Source organism: Vidua macroura, chromosome Z (assembly GCF_024509145.1).
Source record: "Vidua macroura isolate BioBank_ID:100142 chromosome Z, ASM2450914v1, whole genome shotgun sequence".
Taxonomy (NCBI): Eukaryota; Metazoa; Chordata; class Aves; order Passeriformes; family Viduidae; genus Vidua; species Vidua macroura.
This window is the reverse complement of record NC_071611.1, coordinates 52,524,548-52,544,249: the sequence shown is the minus strand read 5'-3', so window position 1 is coordinate 52,544,249 and position 19,702 is coordinate 52,524,548. Positions and strand designations below refer to the sequence as shown.

At 37.3% G+C, this 19,702-nt stretch overlaps 1 protein-coding gene across 4 annotated transcripts in view; it reads left to right on the top strand.

Annotated features, from left to right (window-relative positions):
* Positions 1-19,040, top strand: part of SUSD1 (sushi domain containing 1) — a 44,199-nt gene extending 25,159 nt beyond the window's left edge. For 2 of the 4 annotated variants that reach the window (XM_054003765.1, XM_054003766.1), the window contains 5 exons: positions 6,256-6,349; positions 7,447-7,702; positions 11,273-11,312; positions 13,395-13,488; positions 16,249-19,040. In XM_054003765.1, the coding sequence (XP_053859740.1) occupies positions 6,256-6,349; positions 7,447-7,702; positions 11,273-11,312; positions 13,395-13,488; positions 16,249-16,387 (623 nt within the window). In that variant the 3' untranslated portion in view covers positions 16,388-19,040. The remainder of the gene's footprint in view (positions 1-6,255; positions 6,350-7,446; positions 7,703-11,272; positions 11,313-13,394; positions 13,489-16,248) is intronic. The other 2 variants (XM_054003767.1, XM_054003768.1) reach the window with 2 other exon arrangements.
* The last annotated feature ends 662 nt before the right edge of the window (positions 19,041-19,702 follow it).

Below are 19,702 nucleotides of genomic sequence, written 5' to 3'. Positions count from 1 at the left end.
ATATGAGCATATGCATATGTGGCCAGTCTCCTGTGCCACACAGCCCATTAAAGCAGTTCCAGGTTCCAAAGGACAACTACATTTGGCCAAGGTCCAGGAGGAAGGGAGAGCTGCAGAGTGCTGAGCAAAGGCAGGGGATGTAGGAAGTGGCTGGTACTGTAAGCCTGGGTGCTCACCCTGAGAGTCCAGCACAGTGCTGCACCCCTCTGCTTACCCAGGCAAGGTCCTGTGATCAGCTTAGGAAGTGGGGTGAGAGCAGTGATTGCTGTGGCAGGGTCCCTCTTGCACTGGAATTAGGAGGCTGTCATACCAGGTCCCCTCTTGTGGAAGGACCAGGCAGGCCCCTAACCCAAACACCATGAGCCAACAGCACCAAGCTCCCATTCTGCTGTCAGACCCTGAACACCTCACCCTGGGTCTACAGAACAGCAGATGTGAGCACTCAACACACCTCATTTTGTTCCTGGAGATCACAAGGGAAAGGTGCTTCAGGAAGAACCAGAGCAGAAGACAAGCCATAGGAATATTCAGGCAGGGATGAGCCAGGAGATGGGGATCACCCTGGTTCACCTACACACGTGGCAGCAGAATCAGGCAACCGTAACGCACCCTAGAGATGATCCCTACAAGAAGCAGCGAGATGTGAGCGAATTTAGTTTTAAAGGTGGAGTTCCTGGCCCGGAGGTGCTCTGCAGCTGGAATCGGGGCCTCTTCCGGCCCTGCTCTGACACTGAAAACACCCGATGGGGCACGAGCTGGCTCCCTGTGGTTGTGTGGCTGTGAATTCTCAGTCACAGGTGAGGGCAGGGTGGCAGGTTGCTTGCTGGCATGGAGGAGACTGAGAGGTGCCAGCCAAGGTCCCCTGGAGCACGTCTCCCTGCTTTCGGCTTTCTTTCCTTGCCTGGGACCGTTTTACTTTCGAAGGCGTGCTGGCCCTGGGCGCTGCTGGCCCTGAGAGAAAGAAAGGCCCCTTTGTGCAGCAGAGCTCAGGCTCCCCAGCTGTGGGCCTGTGGCACACGGCTGCAGCAGAGCTGGGCCTGGCTGGTGACAGCGCTCTGGCTCCATCTGCACTGCTGCCTCACTGAACTCATACCTTTCTCATCATCAACAGGATGGTGTGACATTCAGCCACAGAGCAGGAGAACAAAGCCACAGTCAGCAAAGGGAATCACATGAGTGGGATTTCCAGAAACTACCAGGCTTTAAAAAAGATCTAAATTACTTTTTCTGTAGATGTGGTCTTGATTTATTTATTCTCCTTCCTTCTTTTTGCATAATGTTCCTCTCTAACCGAAAAATCTCTTCTCACTCTGTACTAGAACAATTATATTTAGATATGTATAGTTAATTTCTCTTCAACCTGTAATACAGTAAACAATGTTTTTTATTGTATTAATATCTCTACCTTATTTTAGTTTTACTTTTACAGCAGTATTTTTTACTTCCTTGTTTTAAAATTCAGCAAAAACCTTTTGGACATAAAGTCCTCAAATAGCCATTTGATGCCCAAAAGAGACTGGAAATAGAGCAGGTATTTGTTTATTGCAGCGCTGGGGGTGAGGAGATATCTCCACCTAACTCACCCACTCTTGTCAACTGCTGTGGCATATTTATATAGATAGTATTGCTTCGTGTCACTATGTCACTACAACATCATCACATATGTGCCAGAACTAATTTACATTGTATGATCTCATGGTTCAAAAAAGCTCTTTTGCACTGTGGTTGTGCCTCCCCAGTTTGGGGATCTTTGAGGTCTTTGATGAAGGCTTCCAAGGTCTTCCTCACATCTGAACTTTTCAGCTTTGTTTTCAGAGCATGCACAGTTACGGTGTTCCTTGTCTGTTTGGTCCTAACCTGCCTAAATTCTTTGTTCTGTGGCTAACTGGCTTTACATTTGCCAATTTCTCATTAGTACTATACTTATCTATCGCTGAAGCTATCCACCTAGTGTGGTTTTTTCTTCTTTTTTGTCTATTCAGCATTAAGCAGCTAGTTAACCATGTACTACTAGTCATTACATTGTACAGAAAGTTATTTTTTATCTGGTTATATAGGTATAAAAAGTTATGATTCAGGTTATATAGGTATAAAAGGCTATGATTCAGGTTATTTATGTATAGAAAGTTATGATTCAGGTTATATTGATATCAGGTTATATAGATATATCAGCTATATAAGCACCTTGTGACTTTGACCTAAGTTATGTAGGCATCACGTGAAAGAAATACCGTGTTTGCAAGGAATTAAGATCAGGGAAATGGTCTTGTTTCATTAATGGGTTGTTTTATTTAAAACCCGGCCTTAAGAAGAGTCTTTGATTTGGATTCTTCGAAATATCAAGTTTGGTGAAGAGTTGCCATTTGAGTTTAGACTTTTTTGTTCAATTCCATTACTGTTTTTAAACCTTTGTTATTGCCCTTAAAGTGTAACACCAAACAGGCTTTAGCTCCAGCACTGAGGCGTGTGATGATTCTCAGTGTTGCTGCAGCAGGAAGCACTTCCTGGCGTGCACTTTATTCCCTGTAGCTTTGTTCAGGTTCAGAGAGAAAATCAGTAAATGGATGGATTCTTGTTGTAGAAAATTAGCCTTTATATTAAATGTTCAAGTGTTATTAATTGGTATGACAAGGAAGTGCTTAGAGTAAAACAATCTCTGGATCTCCTTCATTTTTTGCTATGCTCTTCTCTGTTTTCCTGATGTTGGTACAGATATGTTAGTCTGTTCTGCTTGTGAAGACTTAAAAATTTTAATTCTTTCAGAAAGACAAAGTGCTAACAGAATGTGAACAGACTGGAGGATCTTGATTTCTTCACGTAGTGCAAGTCCTTGCTTCTCTGTAGTATTCCCCTTTTCCCTCCAACTGCTCTGTGTGGTTGGATTTTTAAATCTGGTAATAATGTTGACCTCCCAGCAGACTTTTTTTTTTTAAATTATATTTTTAGGTGTTTAATTTCTGGCAAAGTTCTTATTTTATTAAAAAAGTCAGAGTGGGCAAATACTGCATATGGAATAACTCCTTTAGAGTTTATTTTCTGATCACCAAAAATTAAACTAATCTTTCAATTATATTATTAGTAGTATTATTATTACTCCTTCACATTGCTACAAACTGTTCACTCTTTTTATTAAAACAGATTGTCTTCTGTGTGCTTGATGTTTTTAATAACTAGTATTTTTTACAAGAAACTAAACATAGCAAATGACTCCATCCTTTAACAGCATTATGTGTTTTTTTTCAGATTCTTTTCTCTTTTACTCACTTACTAGGGCTGTCAGTTCTGGAAGGCTACTTATTTTCATAATTTATATTTTCCTGTCAAATTATAGAAAATAGAAAAATCAGTTATGACCTTAGCATCTTCTTGTCATCTGAGTCCACATCTGTTTCCTCTTGTGCTGTTTATCTGTAAAAACAATGGAAAACCGTTGCATGCAATGCACATTCTGGCTGGCATTAGAGAAGAAATTCCCAAGTTTTTCTTGGAAATTGAAAAATTCTTTAGAGAAATTAATAATAGTGTCTTGTGGTGATACTGAATGTCAAAGGAAAGGAAGATAGAAGGAGTACACCAGATAAAACCACCCTGAGAGATGTATTCTCCTGTCACTCTGTCTATTGACAGTGTGCTAAGGAATCACTGAAATTAAGAGATAATTTCTGTCAATTAATGTTTGCTTATGTTTGCAAAGTGCAAAGAGCCTAAAGATTTGCTGTCAAATATTAGTTGTTAATTTATTTTGTTCAGATAGAAATTCTGCCTGTACCTTTTACAGTATCTGTGGCAGCAGATGTATTGAAAAAAACAGGAGCAAAGACTATTTCCTGTTCTTGCAGACGGCCATGTAATATGTTTCATTAACTCAGAAAACTCTCAGAAAGCATTTTCTGCCCTGACTCTACTAGAGGAAAGCAAGTAATTGTAGAACAATTGCTTTCAGAGAATCATAGAATATGCTGAGTAGAGGCCCACATGGATCGTGAAAGTCCAGCTCCTGGCCCTGCACAGGACATCCCCAAGAGTTGCACCATGTGCCTGAGAGCATTGTCCAAATCCTTCTGAGAGTATTGTCCAAATCCTTCTTGAGCTCTGTCAGGCTGGTGCTGGGACCACTTCTCTGGGAAGCCTGTTCTAGTGCCCAGCCACCATCTGGGTGAAGAACCTTCTCCTGATAGCCAGCCTAAACCTCCCCTGACACAAATCCAGACCATTCCCTCAGGTCCTGTCATTGGTCATCAGAGAGAAGATATTAGTGCCTGCTCTTCTGCTTTCCCTGAGGAGGAAGGTGTAGACCGTTATATAAGTCTTACTCTCATTTCAGTCCTAAACGTTCATGGCTGGTTTTTTCACTAGTAGTTCACCCATAGCCTGGTTTTGAAGATAACCTGGTAAAGGGAACTACCAAAGCAATTTATTTGGGTAGGTGAGCTTTCAGGAGTTTCTCCTGAGGATGATTTTTTTTCTTGCTAGGGAAGCTTGTATGGCCTGTTAGCTTTATTTTGGGCACACTGTGCTTAAGTTGTATCCCCTCACAAGTTTAATCTGTGTTAAAGCAGAGATCATTTCAGATTTCCTCTTCATATGTTACAAACCTGAAATTTTGTTTGCCTCATATAAGAGGATTTCTTTATCTATCTCTTGCTTGTATCCTGTGAGCTGGTTTCACACAGCTCTATCACACTGATGATTGGAACTTCAGGCACCATGAAATGGTCACACTTGGGCCTTGTGTACCTTGGTGGTACTATTCTAGTGTTATGTAAGCCTGTTTCTTACGCCTTTTAGAGCAGCCTTTTGGATTTTTTCTTTCTGTTGTCATTTTGGTGCCTAACAGTCATTCTGAGATGTACTAATATGCCATTCCTACTACTCAAAGGCAATTAGAATATTTAGCATAAATTCTTGTTAGAAGTCCAGATGTATCACCTTGTATTTTGTACTGGTGAATTTAATCCCAGTTTTGAACAACAACAGCTGTTAGGGTGGTTCAATTCTCATTTTGCAAAATATCTGTGTTTCTAACATAGAGCAGCAAAGTTTATCTGTAGATACTGGGATTTTGCACCATGAGCGTTAACAAAATGCTAGTAGTACTAACCTCTAATAACCTTCCTGCATCCCAGTACTTCTGCTTTAACATGATTTTCTAGCTCCCTTTTTAGCAGTTACTTACACTCTTGAGAGTTTTTCTAACAATCCTCATTTTCTCCTGCAAAACTAATGATTTTCTATACTTCAAAAGATATGTGCAGCTATTTGTATTCCAGCTCTTTGAAAAATCCATGCATCTCAGCAATATTTTACCTGATGTCACTTAACTTTGGGAAATCTGCATTGATTTTCTTTTGTTTCTCTCCATGATATTGATTGTTCTTTCTAGGTCTGAAGCCTTGGTGTTCTGTACATAAGCACTGCATTTGTTACTCTTCAGATACCACATCAGATAATACAGTCAGATATCACATCAGCAGCCTAATACACTGGTGTTCAAAAAGCCTAGCTGTACCTGTATTTACCTGTGCAAGTTCTTTCAGACTTCTGGGCTAGATGGTGTCTGTGCTTCACACTCTGCCCTCTTGGTTGTGCACACTGAGGCTACTTTAATTTTTGCTTCCAGGCTGGTAGTGGTAATTTCCGTATCAGTGAGCAGCTGTCATCATTACAATTGAAATTAGAGGAAGAACTATGTGTTCAGCCTTGGCCTTGATGCAAATTCCCACTAAAACAGATTAGAGTTCTGTATCCATATTGAAATCCAATTTAAGGGCCTGGAAATTGCTACCTGACTATGAGCAGTATCTAAGGAAGTTGCCTTCTTGAAAGTACTTTTGGCACTACTAAATTCTCCTTTATCATACCATTGTATTTCTTGCAATGGGCTCTGTGCACAGTTTCATGTTTTTCTTCTCCCTGACCATTTCAATTAGTCTAGTAAATAATACTGCTTACTCCAACAAAGCTTTCATGGCTCATTTCTTTGTAGTCAACCACCATTTTTGGGCATCTTTCTTTTTCCCAGCTAGCAGAAGTACAGGGGCTGCCAGATCACCATGATCATATTTGCTCTGTGTTCTTCTTGGCCAGTTTATGTTGCCTGCAGGCTTTAGGTGTTTGGGGTTCAAGGCTCAATTGAGGATGTTTTGGTGGAAAACCTAGCTAGCAATTGAAAAAGGAACTGAAAAGTTGCTAGGAACTGATGCCTGGAATATTTCTAAAACCTTTCTGAACCGCAGGTGTTCGTTCACTTTTCAGATCCCCCTTTCCCAGAAGTAGAATTTGTTGCAGTTAAAGGTTCTGCACCTTTGCTCAGACTCCGGAAAGCAGAAGATCAAAATGGACCAATCAGGTTTGTCTTTGTGCTATTCACCCTTTCAAAGAACATTCTGCAGATTCATGTTACATACAGATTAAAACTGTTTTGGGTGACAAGATTATTTTTTTAGCAATGTGAAAAAACTTAAACTGTACAGTTTCTCTCCCCTTAGCAGAGTAATATTTAGCTTCAGGCTTTTTGCTGTTTTCTGGAACAAAATCCTAGTTTGGATAAATGTGACCTTTCACAACTGGCTTTGTGGTTTGATTTTGTTTTACTTTTCCCTTTATCCACAGTGAGGTTACAGTAGATCTTTATTGATGGATACAAACACACCTCTACTGATGTGATTTTTCTTTTCCAATGAACTCATGCAGTACATTTTTCCCCCCAGAGGCAGAGGAAATAGCAAATAATGTCCTTATTTATGCATATTCTGAAGTACTGTTTTCATAGTAGTGTATTACTATCAAAATGTATTTCTAGAGTAAAAGGATTTACCCCTTACTGAGTGCTGTTGGTGACAGAAGGAAAAGGAAACTCAATATTACACTGAAGCAGAAAATACTTGAAAGTTAGTAACATCTCATGTAATGGCTGGTGTAACAGCCTTAATGAATAGTCTTCCCGCAAGTGAATATGATAGACTAAACATTGTTTTGAGAGGTATGAAGACAGATTTGATTAATTTTTTTTAAATGGTACCTATACTCTCCTCCTTTCAATAGAAAAAGTCTTGTTTCTTTGAGTTTACAAGTAATTTTTGGAGAAAATGGTATATTATTTCATAGGTGAACTTCAGTGTGAGAAGGAGGAGGAGGAGATAATCTGAAGTATGAAGGTTTTATGTTCTTCTGAATATCAATAAGCATGTAGCAATAACATGAATGTGCTGAGAAGACCCAGCTCTAAGCTGTGCATGCAGTGCATTTTGTGAAGTGGAACACACACACACACACAGAGAAATATTTTAGTATAAGTGTTCATATTGGACATAGTTAATACAAAACAGTTAAGAGGCTACAAATAGAAAAAAACAGTATGGATTAATGAATATCTGATGCTTATTTCATTGAAATGAAGGATAATGTTTACCTTTTTTGTTTGTTTGTTTGTTTGTTTCTCTCTAGTCTTTATCAAGTGATTGTGCTTCCTCTGGATTTGCAAAGCACTTTTATTTGTGACTCCTTTGATGCTACAACTTTCTTTAGTAACACCACTGACACTAAAGGATATGTGGCAGCTGAATTTCAGGCGAAGGATGTTGCTGATAATATGTCAATTGCTCTTGGAGACAGACATTATTATGGGAAGTTTTATAATGCTCCTTTAAAGCTGGGAGAAGAGTATTGTGTTTTTTTGAAAATAATAAGTGAATGGAATAAGGTAACGGATGTTTTAAAACCTCTTCTTTACACCTCTTGAATGAAATATTGCTGGGGGGAAAGATGAAAATGTTAGCTGGGTATTCAATTTTTTATGATACTTTGAGGATCTCCTAGTTGACAGAATTAGATTAAATTTGAAGCTCTTTAAATATCTCTTAACATTCCTTAGTGGTACTTATGTCATTCTAATGGTGAAGCAACTCTGCATACCAAAAGTCAAACAACGGAAAATAATTAAAAATCAATGGCCATCCCTGACCTCAGTAATTGAAGGTGTCTGTATTGGGCCAGAATTTACTAAAAGAGATGAGAACTTGAAAATGACTCCTTAGCAATGATGAATTCGCCCATTTTAATTTTTAATTAAATATTTTATAATAATGTCACAATTCTCCAAATGACATAGAAAAATATATTTTATCAAATGTTGTTGTCTTCCAAAAGGCAGTAAGTGTCAATTCCAACTCCACTGAGAAAGTCTTATGAAAAAAAAGCATATTTTTATAATTAATTTTTCATCATTTTAAAGTAAATATGTATTTTTAATTAGAAACAAAAAGTTTCTAAAATGTGCATATCATCTAGTTTTTCACTTTTATCTATCTCAGGAGTCAACAGTTTTAAATTTTTGTATAATATAAGTTTCAGCAGTAGAAAATTTTTCTCTCATGGGACAGGGGATAACTCTTTGTGTGCAAAACAGTTCCTGAATGTCAAATGAAAAAACTGAACTAAGCTAACTCTAATAAAGAAAGAAACACCTAAACAGTGCCTCCTCTTGCCCTCAAAATAGAGATTTTAGGACTTTGTGTACACAGCACAAAGCAAGAAGGCATGCAAAAACTGATCCATGAGTAACTTATAAATAATTCTCTACAATTTTGGAAACCTACACGCAAATCTCAGTAAATTAAAACAGCTTCTCTTAAGAAATAGTGAATAAAGTCCTCATTTATGCATATTCTAAATTACTGTTTTCATAGTAGTATTTTACTATCAAAATGTATTTCTGGAGTAAAAGGATTTACCTTTTACCTGTAACTGCCTCAGTTCCAAGTCAGTGAAATAATACAAGTGCATGTAATAAGAAGATTCTGGTATCTACTAATCTGTGCAGTACTATTTAACAGTCGTCTGAGAAATTTTTATAGCAGAAATGAAGTGGTTTCTGATCCTGATACAAGTCAGTTGTTTGCCATAATTCTTTAATTAATTGTGTGAGGGGAAAAGTAGGAAAATGACAGTAGAAGACATTTTATTTCATGAATAATATTATTAACATTGACATCCAAAATATCTTGGAATTTGGACAATGAACTGTGTTCATAGAATACATATTCATAGAATTTCATAGAAAAATGTGCTCTGTGGAGCAGGATTGTTAATCAGTTAAATGTATACAAGTTTGGCCTCTTTAAGTGCTACTAAATATATCTTTGAGCTTAGTTTATTTATTCTTGAGTTTTATGCATTGGCTTCTCTAGCTCTTTACCCTCAGTATTTTCTAATACTGGGGTATTTTAGCTTCTTTTACTTTTGTGGAGGTTTTTGCTGCACAGAACAAAATAGATTCTTACACATCTTTGCCAGCCATTTATTAAGCTGATTCTAACTTACGTTATTCTTTCTCTTTCTTATGGATTGTTTCCTGATCTTTCATTGCTGACATTTGCAGACGTATTTTCTAGGCCACTGATTTGATGGATTAATATTACACTTATTTGTAAAGGTCACTCTTACTTCCTACCTTTAAAAATACATCAGCTCCTTAGTGTACACTTTCCTGTATGGCTTTTGTTGGTTGACGAAATACACAAAATTACATGCAACAATTATGAATCATTACTGGGATTGCAAATATCAAACTGCTTTTCTTTGCACCTCTGCTTCTTTAAAATGGAACTTGGACTGGTGGTTCAAAAGTATTCAGTTGTCTGCCCTTTTATCTTCAGTTGTCATATCCTTTTATCTTCTGCAATTGCTAGTATTAGAAGGCTGAAAAAAATTGGAATTATGAATTGCAGGTTGTTGGGTTTTGAGACTTCCTAAAAATGTGATTACTTAAGTAACTGCATTTGGATTCAAGAGCTCAGTCTTCTTTTTTAAAAAATTGCTTGGCCCTCAATTCTTAATACCTGTGAAATCAGCATTTCTGAAGTGTCTTTTACTTGTTAGCACATTTCCATTTAGACAGACAAATTAGAAATAGATGTAATAGGCTCCTAACTAATGTTCTCATTATTCCCTTTCATATTCTGGCATTCTTAAGTCTCCTTTCATGCTAAAAATGGTGCAATTTGTATCATCATGCTGCAAAAATTGTTGCTTGGTTTTGATTTTTATTAGCATTATTGCTGAATATCCCTAACATATTATCATGTTCATTTTTCCATTGTTCAGATTTGGAGGTCCTGAAAAGGGTGTCTGCTGTGAGGTTTTTACTTTCCATTTATTTTTTTGTTTCTCTGAGATTCATGGGACCTCTGTAACTTCCCTGATAGGCAGGAGATATCTGATTTTCTGCACACTAGAGTGTGTCATGAAGGTAACTATTTCAAAATGATGGTACTCACACCACTGCCCCAGAATCTGACATTTGATTGGGTTTCTACACCCACCCTTTTTCTTTATCTTCTCACTTCTAAGAAGATTTTTCTTGTCAGTCTTTTGTCTTTCTAACTAATCAGAAAATTCCTTATAAATAATAGGTTTAAGAATCCTTGAGATTCCACAATTCAGAATGCAGACACACAGAAATGAGATTAATCACACAAATGTGCCTTCATCCTTTTATCCAAATGCTTCAAACTTAGCCTTCTTTCTCAAACATACTGCTATTCAGAACAACATAATACACACTTTGCTACAATATGAAAAATGCATGTATTGTGTATGTATTATGTGAAAGTCTGTGAAAGTCATTTAGCAGGAAACACTACAAAAATACACTTCACAGTAATTACACAAAAGATAACAGAACCTAGAATAGAACTTTTTGTGTGTTTATGATTATGAAGAGCTGGGGGAAAATGCTCTACAGAGACCAAAGCTTTACTGTAAAATAATCAAACTTGCTTAACAAGTCAGCAAAACCAGACCCATGATAAATATTTCTTTAATTGTAAGTATTCTATACAGTTATTAAAAATTACCATGCATGTTATCATAACTGAAGAAAATGCTACATCTAGTATGTGTAAAATAGGCTATCAGATACTCGATTTTAACATATATGTTCTGCATGGGAGAGCGTTAACACAGCATATTTAGCCTTATCTTCACATTTCATAAATTCTGAACCCTTATCAAAGCAATGTCTAAGATCCTTCCGTGGATGGAAGGTTGTGAAAGGAAAGGAAGAACAATGAGCTAGCCTTTCATCAAAGTTCTATGTCTAATCTTATTTTTATAATTTATAATCATTTAAGACAATATAGAGGCTGCTACCAAGGGAATAACAAACTCCATTCCCAATAGTAATTTTTTTCGATGGCGGATCTTTCAGAGGGTGTTAGTAACAATAAATTTTTCTCATGAGAAACAGTGATTTTTATGTTTTCTTTTTTAGGTAAGAACACAGTCCTGTGCTGTTTGGGCACAAATTAAAAGTAAGTAAATTTTTCCTTCAGTAAAAAAGTCTAAGTTGTCATGGCTTTGTTTGGCAGCATAAACTAATAACTGCTATGGCTGTTTCTTCTTTTGCCTTTCATGATCTGTTGACTTCAAGGATTGAAAAGATTAGAGACAGGAAATTTTCCTTGCTCTTCACTATTCCATTCCAATGGATTCAGCAATTCATTCTAAAATGGACTTTCTTGTTTTTCCCTGGTTTTCAGTGTTGTTATTTCTGTGCATCACATCCAAATCTTTACAACAACTTTTGTGCACAAAGGATTTGAAATAGAAAATAGGAAATTTTGGAAGCCTATTTTAAGATAGTTCTATATTGTCTTAAACATTTAAAAAATCAATCAAAGAACAACAACAATAACTAAAACTAAAAATGTATTAAAAAAACCAACACAAAAAATTGGAAAAAAACCAACATAAGAAAAACAAACAAAAACCCACCCAAAACAACAACAAAATACAAAAAACCCAACAACAACAAAAACCAGCAACACATCGCTGCAATACATTTTAGCTTTTAGAGGCCGTATTTTTTATTTTTGAGTGTTCAGATGGTCCATCAAGAATTTTACAGTCTTAAAAAAAACAGAAGATACTGTGCAAAAATGAAAAATATGGCTAATTTGTATACTGGTAAGTATAGTTTCTTAAGTATATAAGTGGCATTACTTTAAAACCCTGTAAATTTCTCAGTGTGGTTTTATTTTGATTTACTTTTTGACTTTAAAATATTTCCAATTAATGAGTTTACCTCAGAGGAATTTGGAATCCACTAGAGATCATATTTCCTTTCTTTCCACCATAGCTGCAACTACTCTTCACTGACCTCATGTCTCAGCCAAAAACAAACATTTGCCTCCCCTGACAAAGAAAGCAGCACCACTGGAGTCTCCTATGAGCCCTAAAATTTGCTTCTGTGTTGAAAATCTCACAAATTTGAGTTAGAAAAGGCAGTAGTGCTGGGAAGTGAGACAGTACTTTGGAATGATGTCAAATCATGTGGTGCATGGAGTGCTTGAGGTGCATGTCCTCCATATCAAATTATCACTATAAGTGATCTTCTGGTGACAACTCTGTTTATTTCTAGGTTTTCTTTAATTACTCTCTCTTTAATTATTCTTATTACCTAGTTCATTTACCACGACATTTAGAGTATAATGTAGGCAGTTCATTGTGGAGACTCTGCTAAGTTCAAGGGCTCCTTATGTTTGATGGTTCCATTGCTAGGACTGTTTAGGCAATAGCTGTAGAATAACTTTGGAAAGACAGAAATCTGTTCTTTTCTGAATTTGTCATTTATCAACATGCAGCACATCATCAAAGACTGTCTTACAAAAAGCTGGATTTCGTTTTGAGTCCAAAAGAATGAGCATAGGAAGAACAGAGTAGGACAGCTCAGGTCTTTGGCTTTTGGTGTAAATACATTTGCATTTATATTGAATGGACATATAGTCAAAATGTCTCTTACCCTAATGCACTTCTGCAGCTGGAGAGGCTGAGACTATTTTTGGCTTGCTGAATCATTTGAGAAATATTCCTTAATTCAATTTGTGTGGAAGGCAAATCTGTAAATTAAGTCTAAACTAAATGACCCTGTTTCAGGTGCCATCTAGCTACACATTGTGTCATAGATCATTGTCATAAAAATGGTAGAAAACTGCATTAAAAGCACACTTTTTCCTGCCACAAAAAAGTTAAAGGAAGTTTATGGTTTTTTCATGATATACAGTCTACAATATGGAGGGAAGACAATTCTGTAACTTTTATGGAGGGCTGGGATCTTCTCTAGAGTTGTGTAATTTGTTGATGGAACCTGGTGTTATAGTTCTACAAGGGCAGGTATATCTTTTACCAAAAATAAGCATCATAATAATTTTTTAAACACTCTAATTAATCTTTATTCCTCAACTGTATGGTAACTACCAGGTAGTCAGCTCCATTACTCTCATTCACTGAGCTATAAGTCCACCATCTGGGTTTTTTGCTATACTTCAGCTATGAGCAGACTGATGCTGCACTATTTGATTGGTTTGTTTGAATTGTTTGATACTTTCTTTCAGATTTATCACCCACTCTGCAATACATGACTGCTGTTGGATTAGGGTCAGTGGCTGCTGTCTGCCTTATATTGTTCGTGTCATTCTCCATGGCACGGTATGTGATGTTGCTGCCTCCAGTCTTGCAGTCCTCCTTCATGTGTTTTTCCTTTTCAGATAGATTTTCTTGCCAACATGCTTGATTTAGGCATCTTGGGTGCTTAGAAACTCTAACCAAGGGTGCTTTCAGTGGCTACTAATGCTGTCCATTGCTTGAGCTAAAGTCCTCTGTATCTTTGCAATTACTGGCAAAGCATCTGAAATGTGCAGGGCTTATCTTAATAAAGGAAGGATTTAAGACAGTGAATGGCATCAGGACTTTAGTACAGAAGTGTTCTGATTTAATGGGAATTACATACATGAAGTTTATACGCTGTCAAAATGTTGACGCACTTTGCTTATGTACAGAGCTAATTTTTTGTCTTCCCAAATTTGTTCAAAAGGCCTGAAAATAATTGTTTTACCTAAAGGCCATGATAAAAACATGTTTAAGTTTTTTAGGAGATTTATTAATTCATGTTTCATGATCCTTCAAGCAGGGTCAGTAACTTCATAACTGTCTTCCTTTCAAAGTTAAAACAAATATGCAAGTCATTTACTTGTAAATGCCTACATACATGTAAAACATCTTCACTAAAATCTATGCCTTTGTTGTTGTTTCAATATGCATATCTGCAAGAATAGTCTTCTGATATATTTCCCTTGAAAGATCAGGAGCCTCCAGCTTGGGGATATGAAATATAGCATTGATTAGTTAAGCTGCTTGTTTGGTGCTCTGAAACAGAAGGGATTGGTAGTATATAGGACTGAAGAAAGTAGGTTTATTTGGATTGTTTGTGGTTGTCTAAATTTCAAATCAGTTCTTGCAATCAAAATTCTGAATTAGAGGTTCCATGGTCTCATTTTTTTCTTTAAGTAACTAAATAAACAGATCTCAGGCTTCCCTTAGCAGTAGAATGCAGTGGTAAACTTGAACTTGCAGTCTTGGTTGTTTCTGGGGATTTTGAAAACTTTATCAGAGTCAGCTTTGATATTTGAGAGAGAAGGGGCTTTTTACTGTCTTGCTTTCTAAAGTAGCTGACTCCTGACAGAGGACTTATTGCAGGAGGAAAGGGTTCCCTGGGCTGTCATGATGTGAAAGTCTTCTCAGTTATTTCAGTTTCTCTGGCAAAAATGTGGCAGAGGGATATTAGTACTTTTCAAAACTATGTCAAATCAATTAGGTTCACAGTGATAGGAGAGTGATTTGAGGTATGAGACAGTACTGGAAGAATCATGTATGAGTAGGAGCCACATGTGAGAGAGAGTGCAGAGAAGATAGACCCTGAACTTCCACTTCAGCCTTCTTTCAAAAGGAGTGAGAAAAAATGAAATCCTTAGAGAGCTGATTACATTGAGTAAATTTGACAGTGGTGTATTGTAGGGGACAAGGACTTAATAAGTCAGCAAATATCTTTTAGGCCCTTGATCCCATGTGCAGAGAAATTTTTGAATCCATTCTCCTGTTCTAAGAAATATCAGACATAATCATTGACAGAAATTAAAATTGCCCCATCCCAGCAGTAGGCAGAGAAGGGAAACCCTAGATATCAGTTGTGATAAGAACCTTCACAATGCTCACAAAGAAATATCTGTAATATTTTAAATAACAAATGTGCTTTTAGTTATAATTAACCATCAGCTTAAAGCATTTCTGAATAAGAATGTGATTTGAAAAAAAACCCACATGCAGTCAGCCTTCTATCCTATCCAGTTGTAAAACCATGGTCCTGTTTTAGACACTATACTCCAAAACAGATGTGGTCTAGCAGGAGAAAAAGAGAGTGGAATTTGATAAGAGAGACCTGGGATCTATTTAATCTAAATGCAAACAGAGCGTTCTAATGGCAGGTTGCTTAGCCTGGCAGAGAAATTTCTGCCAAGAAGCATAATATGTAAATATACAAAATGCTACTACACAAAGATCAACTTTCTCCTGTTGGTAGTGCCAATTGTACATGTACGGCATACCCATGTGCTTCTGAGCTGTAGGAGAAGGAGGCATGGGAACAAATTGCTGTGAGTGCAGCTTCTGGGTGGTCTGCAAGAGGAAGTTAAACAAACTTGTCAGTAATAAAATAGCTATGGCTGATCTTGCCATGGTGTCAGGTGAATAGTCTTGGATTATTTCTTGGGGTCTCTGTAAGCTTCTGTCACAAAAAGCCACTGTATCCAAGTGCTCACCAGCTTACCACATGTCTGCTGTCTCAGGAATTATGTTTCCACAATGGGTCAGGGTGTGAATTCCTGCTTGCATGGTTGCTGACAGCAGTTCCAACTGTTCCTCGATAAGTAAAAGTGTGGAACTGCGTTCACAAAGTGAAGTCTGACTTCTGATGTCCTTAGATTTTATACTTTTCATTTTAAAAAGTGCATTAGCCCATAGTTATAATTATTAAAGTTGCTCTTCATTCATACACCTTGCTCCATTCCTCTTAGTTCTTTGCTTTCTTTTGTATGTGATTGCCCATTCATATGCATAAGGACAGTGCCAGAACTCCAGATTTCTGAAGATCTGCACTGGGCATCAGTGTTGTTGATGCCAAGGTTAACACAGGTCAGGTAATCATCTGATAACCTGTGGGAATGCTTCCTACCCATCTCACACTGGCTGTAGTGATCAGGATTTGTAGCAGCACCGTGCATCTTCAAAAACCTTCAGAAGCATTGTCATATATCTAATCAATATGAGCAATACAAGTTCCCTGTCAGGTCTGTGCTTGAGCCTTGAATCATTTGTAAGATTTTTTTTTTAACCAGAACTTTTTTCTCTCTCCAGCTCTTGTCTCCACAGCTCACTGCACCCCCCACGTGCTGCTGTAGCCTGTGAGGCTGTACATTTATCTACCACAGTAGACATGGCACAAGCAGGGATTGCATCATCATTCCTAGAGACTGAAAGTGTCTCTCTTCTCTGATGGTTTATTCCCTGAAGTCAGCATAGAAAAAAATCATGCTCTTCTTTCAAAGCCAGCATGTGTCTGGTATCTGCATGTCACAAATGTACTACAGCATGGACAGTTTAAATGTGTTTGTCACTGGAGTGAGATGTTTATTGTCTTGCCTTATTCCAGATGGTGTGGTGTGTAAAGGAGAACCTTCCCTCACAAGCAGGTTATCACGCATCCCATGTGTTGGTCACAGTCTTTCAGCTATTCCAACTGCAAGAGTGCCTGATAATGAGTGCTTGTATTGTACTTGATTACATGAATAATCCCCTGATCCAGCTGAGACTGTTTGAGGATTAACTGCTACTTTAGATACCTTTGCACACATAAACTGGCCTATTATGAACGAAAATACAAATCTACCCTTATGCAAGATAAAGTGCCTATTGTATTTCCAATTATAAAGGTAGAACAGTTCTGTCAGTCACTTACAAGTAATGATATATCACTAACATGTACACTTGCTAGCCATGAAGTTGCCACATTCAAGTGGTGTCAGCAACTGATGTGTTCCAGAGATATTGCAGTCATTGCTCATAGCAATTAGCAGTAATTGCGAATAATATACCAATCTATAAGAATGCAGTTTGCTCAAAATATGCTTGCTTTAATGGCATGTGAAACTAATTTTAGGAAGGACTTTCCTGTGTTAAGTGCATTTCTTTTAATCTCTCTTCTATAATTACAGCTGAGTAGAGCCATTAAATCATTGTTTAGTTAATTGGCTGGTGTGTAACATGTGGTTAGAGTCACTTAATAAAGTACAATTAACCAATTTCCTATGGCATACTCCCAGTTAATACATTTTTTTCTTCTGTAAGAAAGAATCAAGTGGCTTTGATTATTTCCACTCTTCTTCAGAAGTTTCTTTGTTATATGTTAGCAAAAAAGATGTCAACTGGTGAAATAAAAAAGCAGGAATTTTGGTTTTGTGATTTTTTTTCCTAAGTTATGTTTCATGTTATACCACTTTAAATATATGCTGCACATTTTTGGAATTGTTAAGTTTCTGAATTGCTAAGATTCTGATGCCTACTGCTCTTATAATTTTAGATGTTTTGTCTCTCTATGACATATAATTAGGATCTTTTTGGGTTTAAAGTGCAACCAGATTTCATGGTTAGAAGCAAAGAGGAGTTACAGCCAAAAAGAGTTTTCAATTGCTGCATCCAGCTGAGAGTGCTTTTCCAGGTCTGGGCAGATATCATTTCTGTTATCCAGCATTTCCAGAGCTGTCCTCCAAGTTACTAGTTAATAGCTAAGTTAACACCTTTGTCTACGTTAGAGATTAAAAGTTGATAGCATTTTCTGTTGCTAATTGAGAAAGGATAACTAAACTGTTCATACTGGGAATTCATTTCTCATGTGGAATTCATTCTCACACATTCCATGCCTAATTCCCTTTCTCAATAGAATAGATTGCAAGGTTTGGTATAGATTATGAACTGCACCACTTCGTTCTGATTCAGTCTCCTGCTGTTCTGATCCTTAGAGAGAGTTCATGAGCAGCTGTTCCTGTGTAAGGGAGAGCTGGAGAGGCTGGAAATTGCTTAGACAGGCAGATGTGCCATCCTTTGTGAAAAAACTGAACTTCTTTTTACATTTTACTGAGACCACCAGAGTTGCAGTATGCTACACTTGATCAGGACTATAAAGTCTATCTTTTTAGTGGGTACAATTGGAAAACTGGAGGTCTTTGTCAGGTTATTTCTTTTCTGTGTGCCTCTTATTTACCTAAGTTGTTTTTTCATAAAGTAAAGTTTTCAGAGCAAGGTTTTTTCCTTAAAAAACATCCATACTTCTGCTGGTAGTTAGATAACATATTTAATGACTGATTTGGTCATCTCCACACAGTGTAGCTTCTTGAAACCCTGGAATGGACTGATAAGGGAGAAGAGATGAGGCAAGACTCTCTGTCATCTTCTATTTTCCACAACAGCTACAGTTCTGCAAGTTTCCCTCATTCCCTCTGTCTCCCTTGTCACTCTTGGCAGACCTACCTTTCCATCTTATCTTTTTTCCACCTATATTTGTTTTAGTTAAATGTAGAAAGAATAGAGAACTAGTTTAACCTTGCCATCCTCAGATCGATATGCAAATGTTAACAGTTTTTTTGTTAGAACCTTGCTCTATTGCTCCCAAGCTTTTCTGATGAACTAATTGCAATGTCATAACCACACTCTCATGTTTCCAGAAATTCTAGAGACATTTCTAGTACCTTCAGCTAACACTGAAATTTGTTTCTTTTTTCCCAATTTTTTCTCTGCTTCCTTGGATAGGTTTTCGACGCCCAGACCAAGTAAGGTTAATTGAACTGAATCTACTCTACTTTTACTGCTGATCTGTACCACTTCATGATGCTATGTTGAAATGTGCTATATTGAGAAACTCGTTGGTTTAGATCCATACCAATGTCTGCACTATATGCGGAGTGTTTTAATCCTCTCTATAGGAAATGGGAAATTGTTAGTCCTGGATAAACAAGTCTTGTAAGCTTAAGTGAAGCTATTTTTTCTGTTTTATTTTATAATTGTGAAGTAACACAGGATACTGTAAAAATACAGCACTTATACAAGTAATTGTGATGGTATATCAAATGAAAAAAGTTTTATTGTAAAATACAGTTTCTAGTACATGTCACTGATGGGTCCTTTAAACCTTTTGGTGCAATTTCTTTGTTTTGGGCATGATGAAGACAGCCAGAAGTCAGCCAGGCTTGTTTGTTTCAGTATTTATATTGTCAATCAATTGTACAAACAGGACCAGATAAGTGAGCTGGTGTCATGGTTTTAAGCCCACAATTCCATGGAAATGAAACACCTTACAGCCACTCACTCCATCCCTCCCTTCTCCCTGCAATCCAGTGTAAAGGGGAGGAAAATCAAAGTAAAACTTGCCTGTTGAGCTAAGAATAATTTAATAATTGAAAATAAAGTAAAACACAATAATAGTGGTGAAGAAGAACAGTGAAAAGAGAAAAAACCAAGTGGTGCACAATGCAAATGCTCACTGCCCATTGACAGATACCAGACCCACTCCTGAACCCAGACTGGACAGGCTTCTGGGTTACTCCCCCCAGTTTATGTACTGGCTAAGATGTTCTGTGGTGTGGAATATCCCTTTGGACAATTCAGGTCACCTGTCCAGCTATGCTCCCTCCCAGTTTGTTGGGTTTTTTGTATACCTCCTCACTGGCAGAGCATGAGACAAGGGAAAAAACAGTCCTTGATTAAGTATAAACACTATTTAGCAAAACCCAAAACATTGGTGTGTTATCAACACCAT